Consider the following 12,942-nt stretch of genomic DNA (forward strand, 5'->3'; position numbering starts at 1 on the left):
AATAATTCGATACCATCATTTTTCCTACTAACTTCAAACTCAATAGTATTAAATCCCACAAACACACAATAATATATTCATATAAATGCTCAAATTAAATACATAGAAATAACAATAATATTTAAAATGAATTTATTGTTTGTTAAACACACCATAAACACAACTCACACTCACTCACATAGTATTTTGATTTATTATTCCATTCGTTAAGAAAAAAAAATTAAAATTAAATTATATATATATTTCCCCCCACTTACCACCCCACATCTCAGAATAAAAACAATTATTTTAATTTTATTTTAATTTTATTAAAATTTTAATTTTCAAATTGTTTTTTAATTAACTATAATTGTTATTCTTTTATTTTAATAATAATAATAATAATAATAATAATTTTATTATTTGTTTAATCCAATAATTTATTATTTTTTATTTTTTTTTTTTTTATTTTTTTTTTTTTTTTTTTTTTTTTTTTTTTCAATTTCCCAAAAATCAAACAATCCCCTTAAACCCCGACGTAACACCCCCAAACCCCCCCAAAAATCACAAATATTTTTATCAAATTTAAAAAGTTAAATTAGAAACCCCCCCCAAATTATATTTTTCATATTTATTTTTACTAATATTCAATTTAAATCAAAATTTTTTTTATTTTTTTTATTTTTTATTTTTTTATAAATATTATAGGAACAATTAAATAATGACAACAATTTTAAAAGGTTATTATTTAAAAGTTACACTTGAAAATAGAATTGTAAAGCACAATGGAAGAAAAGTTTATCTTTCAATTGTCGAACATGGCAACGGTATTCCAGATCATGCATTGATTCTTAAAACTACTGCCAAATGTGTCAAATTCTCAGTCTGTCTTAGTATCAGATCACAGTGTGGTTGGAAGGAATTAGATCAAAATGATAGCGGTGAGCTAACATTTGATTTAAAAGTTGAGGTATGCAAAATATAAATAGATAGATAAATATTGGACAAATTTTTTTTTTTTTTTTTTGTTTACCGCCAAATTTTTTTTCAAACAATTAAATTATTAAATAAATAAATAACTAACAAAATTTATATTTTTTATATAGGTTACTGGTAAATCACAACGTGCACCACTATTCCCGTTGATTTTCCAATTGTGTGAAAAAAACTATGACCAAGTTACATTAATTTCAAAATCGGTTATTCCAGTTAAAGCTATTACAAAAATTCCAAAGAAATCATTGCGAGCTGAATTGGTACCATTAGGAGAGTCACCAACCAAACCACCACAAGCCTTTCCAGCATCACCATCCGATCTTATTAACTCTAAAGATTATGATGAAGAGTTGGAAAGTCAAGAGTTTCCAAACGATGACTATGACAATAATAATAGTAATGCTGTTGGTGGAGCAAACAACGAAGAGGACTATTGTGATGATATCGATGAAAATGGTAATCTTTCAAATAATAATGGTAGTTCTGCAAATAATACACTTTGTAATAATGATTCTCCAAAATTAACATCATCATTAAATAATTTAAAAACCTCAATAAATGGTATCAACAGTAATAATAGCTCAAATAATCAACAACAACAATTCCAGTTCCAAATTAAACAAGAACAACAAAGTTTAAATAATAGTATAAATGGTTCTGCATCATTAAAGAAATCTTTAAATAGTAGCAATAGCAATATACACTTTTTAACCAATCAAAGGGATAGTGAAATTAACTCGATTTCGTTATCCTCTTCCTCATCATCAACACCAACATTATCACCCACCCAGTCAAATATATCATCACCAACCCTCTCAAATATTATAAATTCATCATCAAACCCAGCATCGCACCAAAACATGTCAAAAATATTAAATTCGAGCTCAGCTTCATCCTCATCATTATTACCAAGTAGTACAAATAATAGCAATTTAACTTCGCCAAAATTATCGTCTTCCTCACCTTCATTAATTTCCCCAGTTTCTGAAACAATAAACAATACAATCGATATATTTAAAAAGATGAATAACCCCTCCCCCACACATTAAATAATACCAACAACAATAATAATAGGGAAATTAGAAATGAACCATTAATAAGTATTCCCGAAAAACCCCAAAAATCAAAAAATTGGTATGTCAAAGTCTTCATCAGATTTACATGTTCCAACAAAATCAAATGATTTAAATCCATTAGAGTTTTTATCCGCTATAGCCGCAATGACAGAGTCACCAGCCGCCTCATCAACTCAATATAATGGCAATGGCAATAATAGTAGTAATGATCTAATTCCCAATCCAAATAAATATCAAAAGGTAGAATCTTCACCCCCATCCTCTATTTTAATTTCCAAACCACCCCAATCATCACAACAACAACAACAACAACAACAACAACAACAACAACAACAACAACAACAACAACAACAACAACAACCATTCCATAATAATATTAGTTCAATCAATACAAGTATCAGTAATGCAATAAGTTCATTTAAGCCCAAAAGCCTACATTCATCAGCTCCAAACATTCCAACACATACATCATCTGACTATAAACTACCATCATTAAATAGTTTAAACAATAACCCTGATGAACATTCCAATTGGTCATCAAACTTTAATAATAACGTCAGTAACCACAACAACAATAATAATGGTAATAACAGTAATAATAGTACATCCACAAACAATAACAACGATAACAACAATGGTAATAATAGTCTCAAAAAAAATAGTAACAAAAAGAAGAATGTCCCAATTTTTGGTGAGTCCAATTTTAATGATATGATAAATAGTGCTATTGATAAGGTAAATACTACAATCCAACAACCAAACTATTCATCGCAACATTATCGTCAATTCTTTGACAGCAATGGACATTACAAAGATACTCCAAAGCATTTAAAGAGACCCCTCCCAAAGACAAATAATCGTGCAACTTTTGAAAATAATAATAGTAATTGGACAAATGAATTATTCCAGCAACATCAACAAAATCAACAAAATCAACAAAACCAACAAAACCAACAAAATCAACAAAATCAACAAAATCAACAACCATTACAACAACAAATTTTTAACAACCCTGTTCCAATAGACGAAAAGAATAATTATCCTTCCAAAGTGGCAAAGATAATATAAAAAAAAAATAACCTTGCCTAATATCTTTTTTTTTTCTTTTTTTTATTTTTTATTTTTTATTTTTTTTTTTTTTTAAATAATATTTGTAATAATAATAATAATAGTTTAACAGCAATAAAATAGATTAAATTATAATAATAAAATAAAAATAATTAAGAAATAAAATAATTAAAATAAAATTAAAAACCTATTTTAAAAAAAAAAAAAAAAACTATTTACATTTATTATAAAAAGAGTAAGAGATTAGATCGAAATAATTATTTTATATTTTTATTTTTATCTTTATATTTATTTTTAAAATTTTTTTTTAAAATTTTTTTTATTTTTTTTTTTTTTTGATAACTTTTTTTAAAGCAATCCGTTTTTTTTTTTTTTTATTGTTTTTATTTTTTGGACACCTATTTATTTATTAAAATAGACACTTTCAAAAAAAAATTTACATATTTATTAACTTATAAGTATATTTTTATTCAAATCACCACAAAAAATAAACGATAGTTATTTTAAAAAAAAAAAAAAATTATTTTTAAAATTATTTTTAAAATTATTTTTTAAAAAAAAAACACATTATTATAAAAAGTTTAATATTCATATAATTATTTTTTATAAAATCAATAATTATACTAAATATTATTATAATAAAAAAATCCAAGATTATTTTGCACACAACACCCTTATCCCACAGTTAATATTGTTAATTACACAAAAACAACCACAAAAAAAAAAAAAAAAAAAAAAAAGAAAAAAAAAAAAGAAAAGAAAAAAATTAAATTAAAATAAAATAAAAAAAAATAGATTTAATTATTTTTAAAATAATTTTTTTTTTTTCATAATGAGTAATATAAATAATAGCAATATAAATAATAGTAATACAAATAATAGTAATAATAGTAATAATAGAAATATAAATAATATAAATAATATAAATAATAGTTCAAATACTAATAATATAAATAATAGTTCAAATAATAATATAAATAATAGTTCAAATATAAAAACTCATGATATAAATAATATTGATACTAGTTATAATAGTTCAATAAATTATAATAGTAATACAAGTTTAGAAACATTTAGCGATAGTACAGATTTGAATGATAGCAAATCACCTTTAGTGTCACCAACAGAAAAAGAAATGTTTAAAAGAGATAAAAAAGATAAAAAAGATAAAAAAGATAAAAATATCAAAAACAACAATAATAATAATAATAATAATAATAACAATAATAATGACGATTCATCTTCATCGGATGACAGTAGTGAGGGAGGTGGTATAATTAAAAGTCCTAGAATAAGGATAAATGATACAGTAACAGTAATATCACCAAGAGAAGAAAAGGAATCAATGTCAAAAGTTATAAATAGAGACAATAATTTAACAAGTTCAGCGCCCTCAATTGTAAAATCACCACCACCAAAAGATTCAATAGAATTACAAACAATCACATCCCCAAACAATAATAATAATGCTGTTAACCAATCAACAAATTTAAAATCAACTTCACCAACAATTAATAATAGTAGTCAAACACCAAAATCGCCTAAAGAATCTGGATTTAATACAGTTAGTTCATATCCTACAGAGTTACATAAATTGGGTGGCAGTGGCGAAAACCTTAACCCATTATCGAAGGCACAAGAGTTACCATATCAAGTTATTACTTTAAATGATATTGACCATTCAAAAGATATGGATTATGATCCAGATAAATCATCAGAAGAGGAAGAAGAAGAGGAAAAGAAAAAGAAAAAGAAAAAGAAATCTTTTTTCAAACGTCTTTTTAGTGTAAAAATTTTAATTATTTTATTATTGGTATTATTATTACTAATATCAGCAGTTGGCGTAATATTCCGAATATTTTGGCCACATATCGAAATTGTTCAGGTTCAAGTTTTAAGATGGGCCCTCTATATAGATATTGCAGTTGTGGGTTATTTATTGGTTTATTGGATCGTCAGGGCGTTCTTTTCAATATTTTCATCAACAATGTATCTTCAACAACATGTATTCTATTATGTTAATGGATTTGTTAGACCTCTTAGTTGCTTATTATGGGCAGTTATTGTATTTTTTGCTACCGAGCCCGTATTGGAGTTACCAGCATACACAAAGGACTCCATGGAAAAGTATTACACCGCTTTAAAGGCTGTAATGTATGTCAGTTTATTTTACTGTGGTAGGGTCGTACTTGTAAAAATTTTAGCAGCTAGAACCAACAGAAAGGCATTCTATACTTCACTAAAACAGTCGCTTTTAAACGAGGAGCTTTTAGAACAACTTTCTACCAGAAAACCTTCAGCTTTATCTCAATCAGTATCTGCTTCTTTAAAAAAGAAAAAGAAAATGGGCGTTAGTCAATGGATAGAGTCTTTGAAAACTCGTAATCAACTTAGTGGCAAATTAAACTCGCGTGCTGAACAATTCACCCAAGTCGAAGCAAGAAAAATTGCCAAGCAAATTCTACGAAATGCAGACAGAGATAAGAAAGGTTATTTAGTTAAAGATGATTTAAATGGTTATGTCAAGGAGAAACATTTAGAAAAAGCATTCAATACAATTGGAAGTATTCATGGCGATATGATCAAAAAAGACGACTTAACAAATTGGGTACTTAGAGTGGTTAGATCCAGAAAAACTTTAGAATATCGTTTAAGGGATCATGAAGATATTGGTAGAGTTATTAACGAAATTGTAAATTTTATATTTTGGGTTTTAATGTTTTTATTTGTTATGACCTTGTATGGCGTCGAGGTAAGTGTTTTCTTGGTACCACTTTCAACTACAATTCTAGCTCTTTCCTTTGCATTCGGTACAACTTTAAGAAATGTTTTCGAATCCTTAATTTTAATATTTTTTGGTAAGTTGTATTTAATTTAATTAAACGTTTAATTAATATTTATTAATATTTCGTCATTATATTTTTATAATATATTTTAGTAAGACCATACGAGGTCGGAGATAAAGTTGTAATTAATCAATTGGAGGCATTATTTGTAGATAGAATTGGTATTGTTTTTACATCGTTTAAAACCATGGATGGTAAAGCAGTATATTTACCAAATTCAGTATTGGTTTTAGCAAGAATCGAAAATTTCCAAAGATCAGAAGATGTTGCTGTTGGTCTTGATGTTACCGTAAACTTTAATACACCAGTAGAGAAACTTTACATGATCGAGGCCAAATTAGATAAATGGGTCAAGGCTCAACCAGAAAAATGGAGACCAGATATATATATGAGCTTCTCAAATATTATTGGTACCAATCAGATTGTAGTTCGTTATGGTGGTTCTTTAATTGCCACTTGGCAAGATGGTAGACGTATTCGTATTCTCAAAAACGATTTCTTATTCAAAATGAAAGAGTGGCTTTCAGATGCCAACTTTGAAACTTGTCCAGCTAAGCAACAAATCGAGTTCTTAAACTCTCCTTCTGTTGTTGAGTCTCACTTTCATCCACCAAACCCAATTTTCAATAAATAAATTATAGTTTATATTAAACTGTTTTATTTAAGAAAATCCAATATTTGGTTTTTTTTTTATAATTTTAGAATTAATAAATAAAATAAGAAAGGTATATTTAGAATATATTGTTATAGTTCCATAAAAACTAAACAATACCATATTTATTTATTAAAAAAATTAATATTTATATATTAATTTTCATTATTTTCATTATTATTTTTGTTATTATTTATAATATTATTTCCGTCAACAACTTCATAATTTCTGCTGTAGCCTCTATTGCCACCACCATTATAGTAGTTGTTTGTATTGTTATTGTAATGGTTGTTGTTTCTATAGTTATTATTGTTTCTATAGTTGTTTTTAAAGTTGTTTTCATTTCTATTGTTATTATTATCATTTCTATTATAGTAGTTATTATTTGTATTCACATTATTATTATAATTTTCATTTCTATTATGGCTGTGATGATAGTTATTGTTTTGTTTGCCTCTATAGTTGTTATTTCGAGGTCTATAGTTATTATGTTGAGTTTGCTCTGGAACTTGTTCCGTTCCTTCTAAAGTTGCTTGAGATACTGCTTTTTGCATTTCCTCTTGTTGTGTTGGTTGCCCAATTGGGTTTTCGGGAATATTGGAAATTACACTACTCCAATTTCGAACTGCACCCCATCCACCTAATTTTTGATCAGTGTTGGCTTCTTTTATTGGGCTACTTTGGTCAGTATTGGTAATGGTAGTTGTTGTGGTTGTGGTTGCTATGTTATTATCATTACTATTATTTATATTACTTTCTTTATTACTATGATTATTATCATTGTTATTATTAATATCCATACCATCTGAAGTTTCATTTAAAGCCATGGCTTGAATAGAAGCAGCTATTGTTGATGATAATGGTGGTGAATTATTAGATGGTGTATTGGAGTTTGATTTTTTTTTTGAATTTGTAGGTAAAGTCTAAATAAATAAATAAAAATCTTTAATTAGTAAGTATAAAAAGTGGTTATAATTTATTTTTTGATAATTACTGGAAAATGTTTTTCAAGTCCAATACGTCTTTGTGCTTCAATTTCCTGCATTTCAATTTCTTTAAAAATTGCTTTAAGTTCCTCGTCAACTTCTTCTTGTTGCGATTTATCCTCGTTGTCCTCTATTGAATTATTTGAGGAAATGCTTTCATTTGAAGTTGTCAAAGGAGCAAAGTTATTATTTCTGCTTCTATTATTTAATACTGTATTATCATGATTGCTTTTTCTTAATCCTTTGTTATTTGTTTTCTTTTTGTTTTTATTAATTTGGTATTCTGATTAAAAAAAAGTATTAGTTAATAAGTAATATAAATAGAGTTAAAATGATTTAATACTTTACCATCCAATACATTTACTGTTTGGGTTTTTAAAAGCTTTTCGACAATTTTAGAGTCTCTAATTTGTTTGGCTTTATCTTGTTCTTCCCATAATTTTAATGAAATATTTTTAAAAGGAATACCTAAAATTGGGTACTGTTTATTCATAGCTGCATAGATTATTTCGTAAACTATTGATTGAAGCTGTTTATATGATCCAAAATGATTTTTGCTTAAAACCAAATCATAATGTTCACCATGACAATAGGCTAAATAAATGTTTTTATTATAACCATTAATAACTTCAGTTTTATTATTACCACCAATATAAATTACAAAATTAACCCTATAATAAATAAAAAATGTTAGTATATTTTATACAATATAGAGTGTACTTATTAATACATACTCGTAAATTGATGATAATGCTTGTAACTCGACTTCGCCACCCCATGTGCCCTCTTTTTTCATTTCTTCGATATACTTTTCCCATGGGTTATGAATGCATGCAAACGGTTCAAACATATCCCTATTTAATTCTAAATATTTAATACATTGCTTTCTTACTTGGTTATGGTAATTTTGTGTACCAAAGATTGATTCGCTCACACATCTGAACTATAATATATCGATTAATATTATTATCCTCTTTTTTTTTAAAATTATTTCTATAAAAACTTACCAAACACGAACCATCCTTTGGTATGTCTTTTCTTGTTAGATCTAAAAGATCTAACTGTTTATCTATACTTTCTAATGAACTCATTTCTTTTTAAAAAATTCTATTTTAAGTGATTAAAATATAATGAAATAAAAATAAAAGAATAAATTTGTATAATTAATTTAAATTGCACATAAAAAAACTGATAGTTATTTTTTTTGTTATAATTAAAATATTTAAAAATAAAAATATTTAAAATTAAAAAAAAATAATAAAAAAAAAATAAAAAAAAATAAAAAATAAAAAATAAAAATAAAATAAAAATAATAAAAATAAAAAAAAATAAAATATTTATATAAGGAAAAAAATGTGATATTTTTTCTCTTTTTTTCCTAAATGTTTATAATTTGTATTTATTTGTATTTATTTGTATAAATTTTTTTTGAATATTTTTTTTATTATTTTGGGTTTTCTGATGGTTGTGGTGGTTGTATATGTGGTTGAACTTGTTGTTGAACTTGATGTTGTTGTTGTTGTGGTGGTTGTTGTTGTTGATACATCTGAATTAAATTTTGATATGATTGGTAAATTTGTTGTTGATGAAGTTGTTGGTTTGCTTGTGGTCTAAAATTATTTTGAGGTCTATACATTTGTTGTGGTTGTTGTCTATAGTTATTTTGAGGTAAACTATTTTGAGGTAAATTATTTTGATGTGGTTGTGGTAATGTTTGATTTCTTTGAAGTGGAGTATAATCAAAACTAAAATCTTGATTTTGAATATTTTGAATATTTTGATTTCTATTTATATTATTCATTCTATTGTTATTATTCATATTATTATTGTTGTTATTGTTATTATTTTGTTTTCTTTTTTTATTATTTTTTTTCTTTCTTGCATTATGTTCTCTTTCTTTTTCGTCGTCACTGAACTCCATATCGCTTTCATTTAATTCATCGTCATATTCATTTGAAGCGTCGAATCCTTTAGTATAAATTTGTGAAGCAATAACAAACTTTGATAATTCGGGTGCATTGACATAATAAATTTTTGAACTCAATAAAATTTCAATTTTTTTCTTTTCGATAATTTCCTTTTTTTCTTCTTGTTTATCCTCTGAATTATTTTCATTTACTTTTTCAGTTGATTCTGTTGATTCTGTTGAAGTTGAGTTGGTGCTTTCTTGTTCTGGAATTGCAGTTTCACCATTTTCAATTGTTTTTTCAGCTTTGGGTTCTTCAGCTGGTTTATTAATTTCATTTATATTTTCTTTATTATTATTATCATTATTATTTATTAATTTAATATCTAAATTAGAAGGTATTCTTACTGAATACATTGGTTGCGAAACTTGACCAAAAACTTCATAAATTCTACCAATTGGTGTTCTATCTTCTAAACAAACGATTGAATCAATATCTAATGCTGATGATTGTTCGGTTAACGATTTAATAACCAAGATATCACCTACAATTGATTTTAATTCGCCCAATTCACAAATTTGAGAGTTTTCTTGAATTTCGATGTTAATTGGCTCCTCTTTTGGTAAGTTGCTGGTACTATTATCATTAATTTCGTCTTCGTCATCTTCATTTTTTCTTTTCTTTCTATTATTATTATTATTATTATTATTTTTACTGTTTGCTGGTTTTGGTTTTGAAATGATATCATCTAAATCGTCGTCGGAACTATCACTACTGCTGTCGTCGGAACTATCACTACTGCTATCGTCGCTGCTACTGCTGCTGCTATCGCTATCGCTATCATCTTTGGGTTTATTTTCTTGTATTTTATTTTCATCTTTGATTTTGTTTTCATCTTCTTTAATTTCATTTGCACTTTCTTTAATTTCATTTATAGCTTCCTTATCCTTGTTGATGTTATTTTCTTCGATTTTAGTTTCATCTTCTTTATTTTCATTTATAGATTCCTTATCCTTGTTGATGTTATTTTCTTCATTGGATGGGTTGGTTTCAATTTCTTTTTGTTCTTCTAAAATTTCGGTTTTATTTGATTCTAAACCAGTAGTCTCTTTAATTTCATCTTTACTTAAAACATCTTGTTCAACTTGCATTGGTTCATTAATATTATCTAATTTTTCATCTTGTTTTTCTGATTGTTGTTCTGCACTTATAATATCTACATTGGTGTTATTGTCATTACTATTATTTTCATTGTTATCATTATCGTTATTATTAATATTGTTATTATTAATATTATTATTATTAATATTATCACTATTGTCAGTATTATTTTCTGCAATTTCCATTGATTTAGATTCAATAATATTATCGCTATTGTTTGTATTATTTTCTATTTCTTCCATAATTTTAGGTAACAGGTATTTATAAGTATAAGCAACTTATTAACAATAAAATAAAAAATGAAAATAAAAATTTTAATAATTATTTAAAATTAAAAAAAAAAAAAAAAAAAAAAAAAAAAAAACCGAATTTTGGTTTTTTTAAAAAAATTAATTTAAATTTTTAAAAAATTTTATTTAAAAAAATTAACCCTTGTTTCCCCCCCCGTTTTTTTTCCAACCTTTTAAATTAACAAAATATTTAATTAAGAAAATAAACCCCCCTGCCGCCCGTATATACACATATATAAATAAATAGGTATATAAACAATATGGATTTATTAAATGGTTGTTATGACAGCGACAGCGATAGTGAAGAGAATCAAGAAATTGAGGATACTTTATTAACTTCAAATATAGTCGATAATCACGAAATTTCAATAAATAAAGATGGTGAAATTACAATAGAATTAAATAAATTAAATAAAAGGGCATTGGAACAAGATGATGATAATACAAACAATGAAGACGATAGAGATAATAATGAAGATGATGAACCACCAAAAAAAGTAATAAAAATAGGGGATATATGTCAAGTTTGTAATTTAGAAAAATCAAAATATAAATGTCCAGGATGCTCAATTTTATTTTGTTCCTTAATATGCTCCAATAAACATAAAATAGATAATAATTGTAACGGTATTAGAAAAGATAACCACTATATCCCATTAAATAAATTTAAAGATTCCGATATCGTAAATGGTAAACTACATAGAAACTCAAATGAGACCTACATAAAAACATATTTACTAATTTCTTTATATTTTTTAGATTTTAACTTTTTAGAAAAAATTAATAGGGTTAATGAAAATGGTAAAACAATATTATCCAACTCATTCATTAAATTTAAAGCAAAGCATTTACAAGAGTTTGCTTTTAAAAAGGATATCAATTTATATATAATGCCAAAAGAGATGTCAAGACATAAGGAAAATACAACAACTTTTAAGAAACCGTATGTATCTCAATTTATATATATTATGAACTTCAATTGGTTTTATTATTAATACAAACTATTTCTTTTTATTATTATTATTATTATTATAATAGTAAAAACATAATATTGTGGAGAGTAGAGTGGTTGTTTTTAGATGATGATTTCAAATTTATTGATAACTCAATTGCAGATTCAGGAATTATTAGCAATATCTTATATAATCATATTGACGATCCAGTTAACATATATAATTTAAAATACTCTTTAAAGAAATTAAACTCAAATAGAGATTCAAACCCAAATAGTAATTTTATAATATTAATGAAAAGGGAAAGAGACTCTGTATGTATATATATATTATAAGTATTTTAATTATAAGAAAAATATTAAAAAAACTAACACACCACCCACATTTTTTCTTTTATTATTATACAGAAAAACCAATATTATAAATTTGATTTAGAAAAGTCATTAGAAGAAAATTTAAAGTTTAAAGAAGTTATTGAATTCCCAACTTTGTTAATATTCAATATTGATTCAGATAAACTAAAAACATATAATATTATTAAAGAGGAAGAATTACCAGAAATCGAAAATAAACAAAAAGAAATTATAGCTTCAAATCTTAATTTTAGAACAAAATATGATCCAAATCTTACAAATACAGAGGATCAAACTGTAAAAAGAAATTTTAATAATAACAGAAGTGGTTTTAAAAAAAATAAATTCAGAAATCAAAATAATAATAATAATAATAAATAATAATAAATAATAATAAATAATAATAATTAATAATTTTAATCATTTCTTTTTTTTTTGGGTAAATTAAAAAAAATTTAATTAAAAAAAAAATAAATAAAAAAAACAATTATTTGAAAAATTCGCATCGTTTGAAATTGTGGGTGGTATCAGCGAGTTTGGTATGGTATGATGATATTTTTTTAATATTTAATATTATTTTTTTAAAAATTTTTTTTTTCAATTAATTACTGTTATTAATTATAAATATTGATTCACACAATTCTCACAAAACACAAATATAGCTTACACAATTAA

The 12,942-nt window shown here is 24.9% G+C and overlaps 5 protein-coding genes across 5 annotated transcripts; 3 read left to right on the forward strand and 2 right to left on the reverse strand.

The window, feature by feature from the left end:
• Positions 1 to 530: 530 nt before the first annotated feature.
• On the forward strand, positions 531 to 2,024 carry DICPUDRAFT_97023 (uncharacterized protein; the record flags this gene model as incomplete). Its single annotated transcript, XM_003285369.1, has 2 exons — positions 531 to 949; positions 1,086 to 2,024. Exons 1-2 carry the CDS (start codon positions 701 to 703, stop codon positions 2,022 to 2,024), a joined length of 1,188 nt encoding a protein of 395 aa, XP_003285417.1. The 5' UTR covers positions 531 to 700.
• A 471-nt stretch (positions 2,025 to 2,495) lies between these two features.
• Positions 2,496 to 6,744, forward strand: DICPUDRAFT_46057 (uncharacterized protein). Its single transcript, XM_003285370.1, has 4 exons — positions 2,496 to 2,746; positions 3,972 to 4,102; positions 4,295 to 5,977; positions 6,058 to 6,744. Exons 3-4 carry the CDS (start codon positions 4,465 to 4,467, stop codon positions 6,597 to 6,599), a joined length of 2,055 nt encoding a protein of 684 aa, XP_003285418.1. The 5' UTR covers positions 2,496 to 2,746; positions 3,972 to 4,102; positions 4,295 to 4,464; the 3' UTR covers positions 6,600 to 6,744.
• Positions 6,745 to 6,772: 28 nt separating this feature from the next.
• On the reverse strand, positions 6,773 to 8,694 carry DICPUDRAFT_76351 (uncharacterized protein; the record flags this gene model as incomplete). Its single annotated transcript, XM_003285396.1, has 5 exons — positions 6,773 to 7,540; positions 7,612 to 7,886; positions 7,952 to 8,274; positions 8,338 to 8,546; positions 8,611 to 8,694. 5 exons carry the CDS (start codon positions 8,692 to 8,694, stop codon positions 6,773 to 6,775), a joined length of 1,659 nt encoding a protein of 552 aa, XP_003285444.1.
• A 353-nt stretch (positions 8,695 to 9,047) lies between these two features.
• On the reverse strand, positions 9,048 to 10,913 carry DICPUDRAFT_76352 (uncharacterized protein; the record flags this gene model as incomplete). Its single annotated transcript, XM_003285397.1, has 1 exon — positions 9,048 to 10,913. One exon carries the CDS (start codon positions 10,911 to 10,913, stop codon positions 9,048 to 9,050), a length of 1,866 nt encoding a protein of 621 aa, XP_003285445.1.
• Positions 10,914 to 11,311: 398 nt separating this feature from the next.
• DICPUDRAFT_17925 (uncharacterized protein) lies at positions 11,312 to 12,642 on the forward strand (the record flags this gene model as incomplete). Its single annotated transcript, XM_003285371.1, has 4 exons — positions 11,312 to 11,651; positions 11,721 to 11,904; positions 12,000 to 12,228; positions 12,322 to 12,642. Coding segments are annotated over 4 exons (1,074 nt in total), but the record flags the coding sequence as incomplete, so codon positions are not given.
• Positions 12,643 to 12,942: the final 300 nt, after the last annotated feature.

This window comes from Dictyostelium purpureum, assembly GCF_000190715.1.
Source record: "Dictyostelium purpureum unplaced genomic scaffold DICPUscaffold_45, whole genome shotgun sequence".
In the NCBI taxonomy this organism is placed as follows: domain Eukaryota; phylum Evosea; class Eumycetozoa; order Dictyosteliales; family Dictyosteliaceae; genus Dictyostelium; species Dictyostelium purpureum.

Coding starts and splice junctions, on each gene's coding strand:
- DICPUDRAFT_46057 (XM_003285370.1), top strand. CDS start 4,465: ATGTCAAAAGTTATAAATAGAGACAATAATTTAACAAGTTCAGCGCCC. Junction 5,978..6,057: donor CTTAATTTTAATATTTTTTG/GTAAGTTGTATT, acceptor AATATATTTTAG/TAAGACCATACGAGGTCGGA.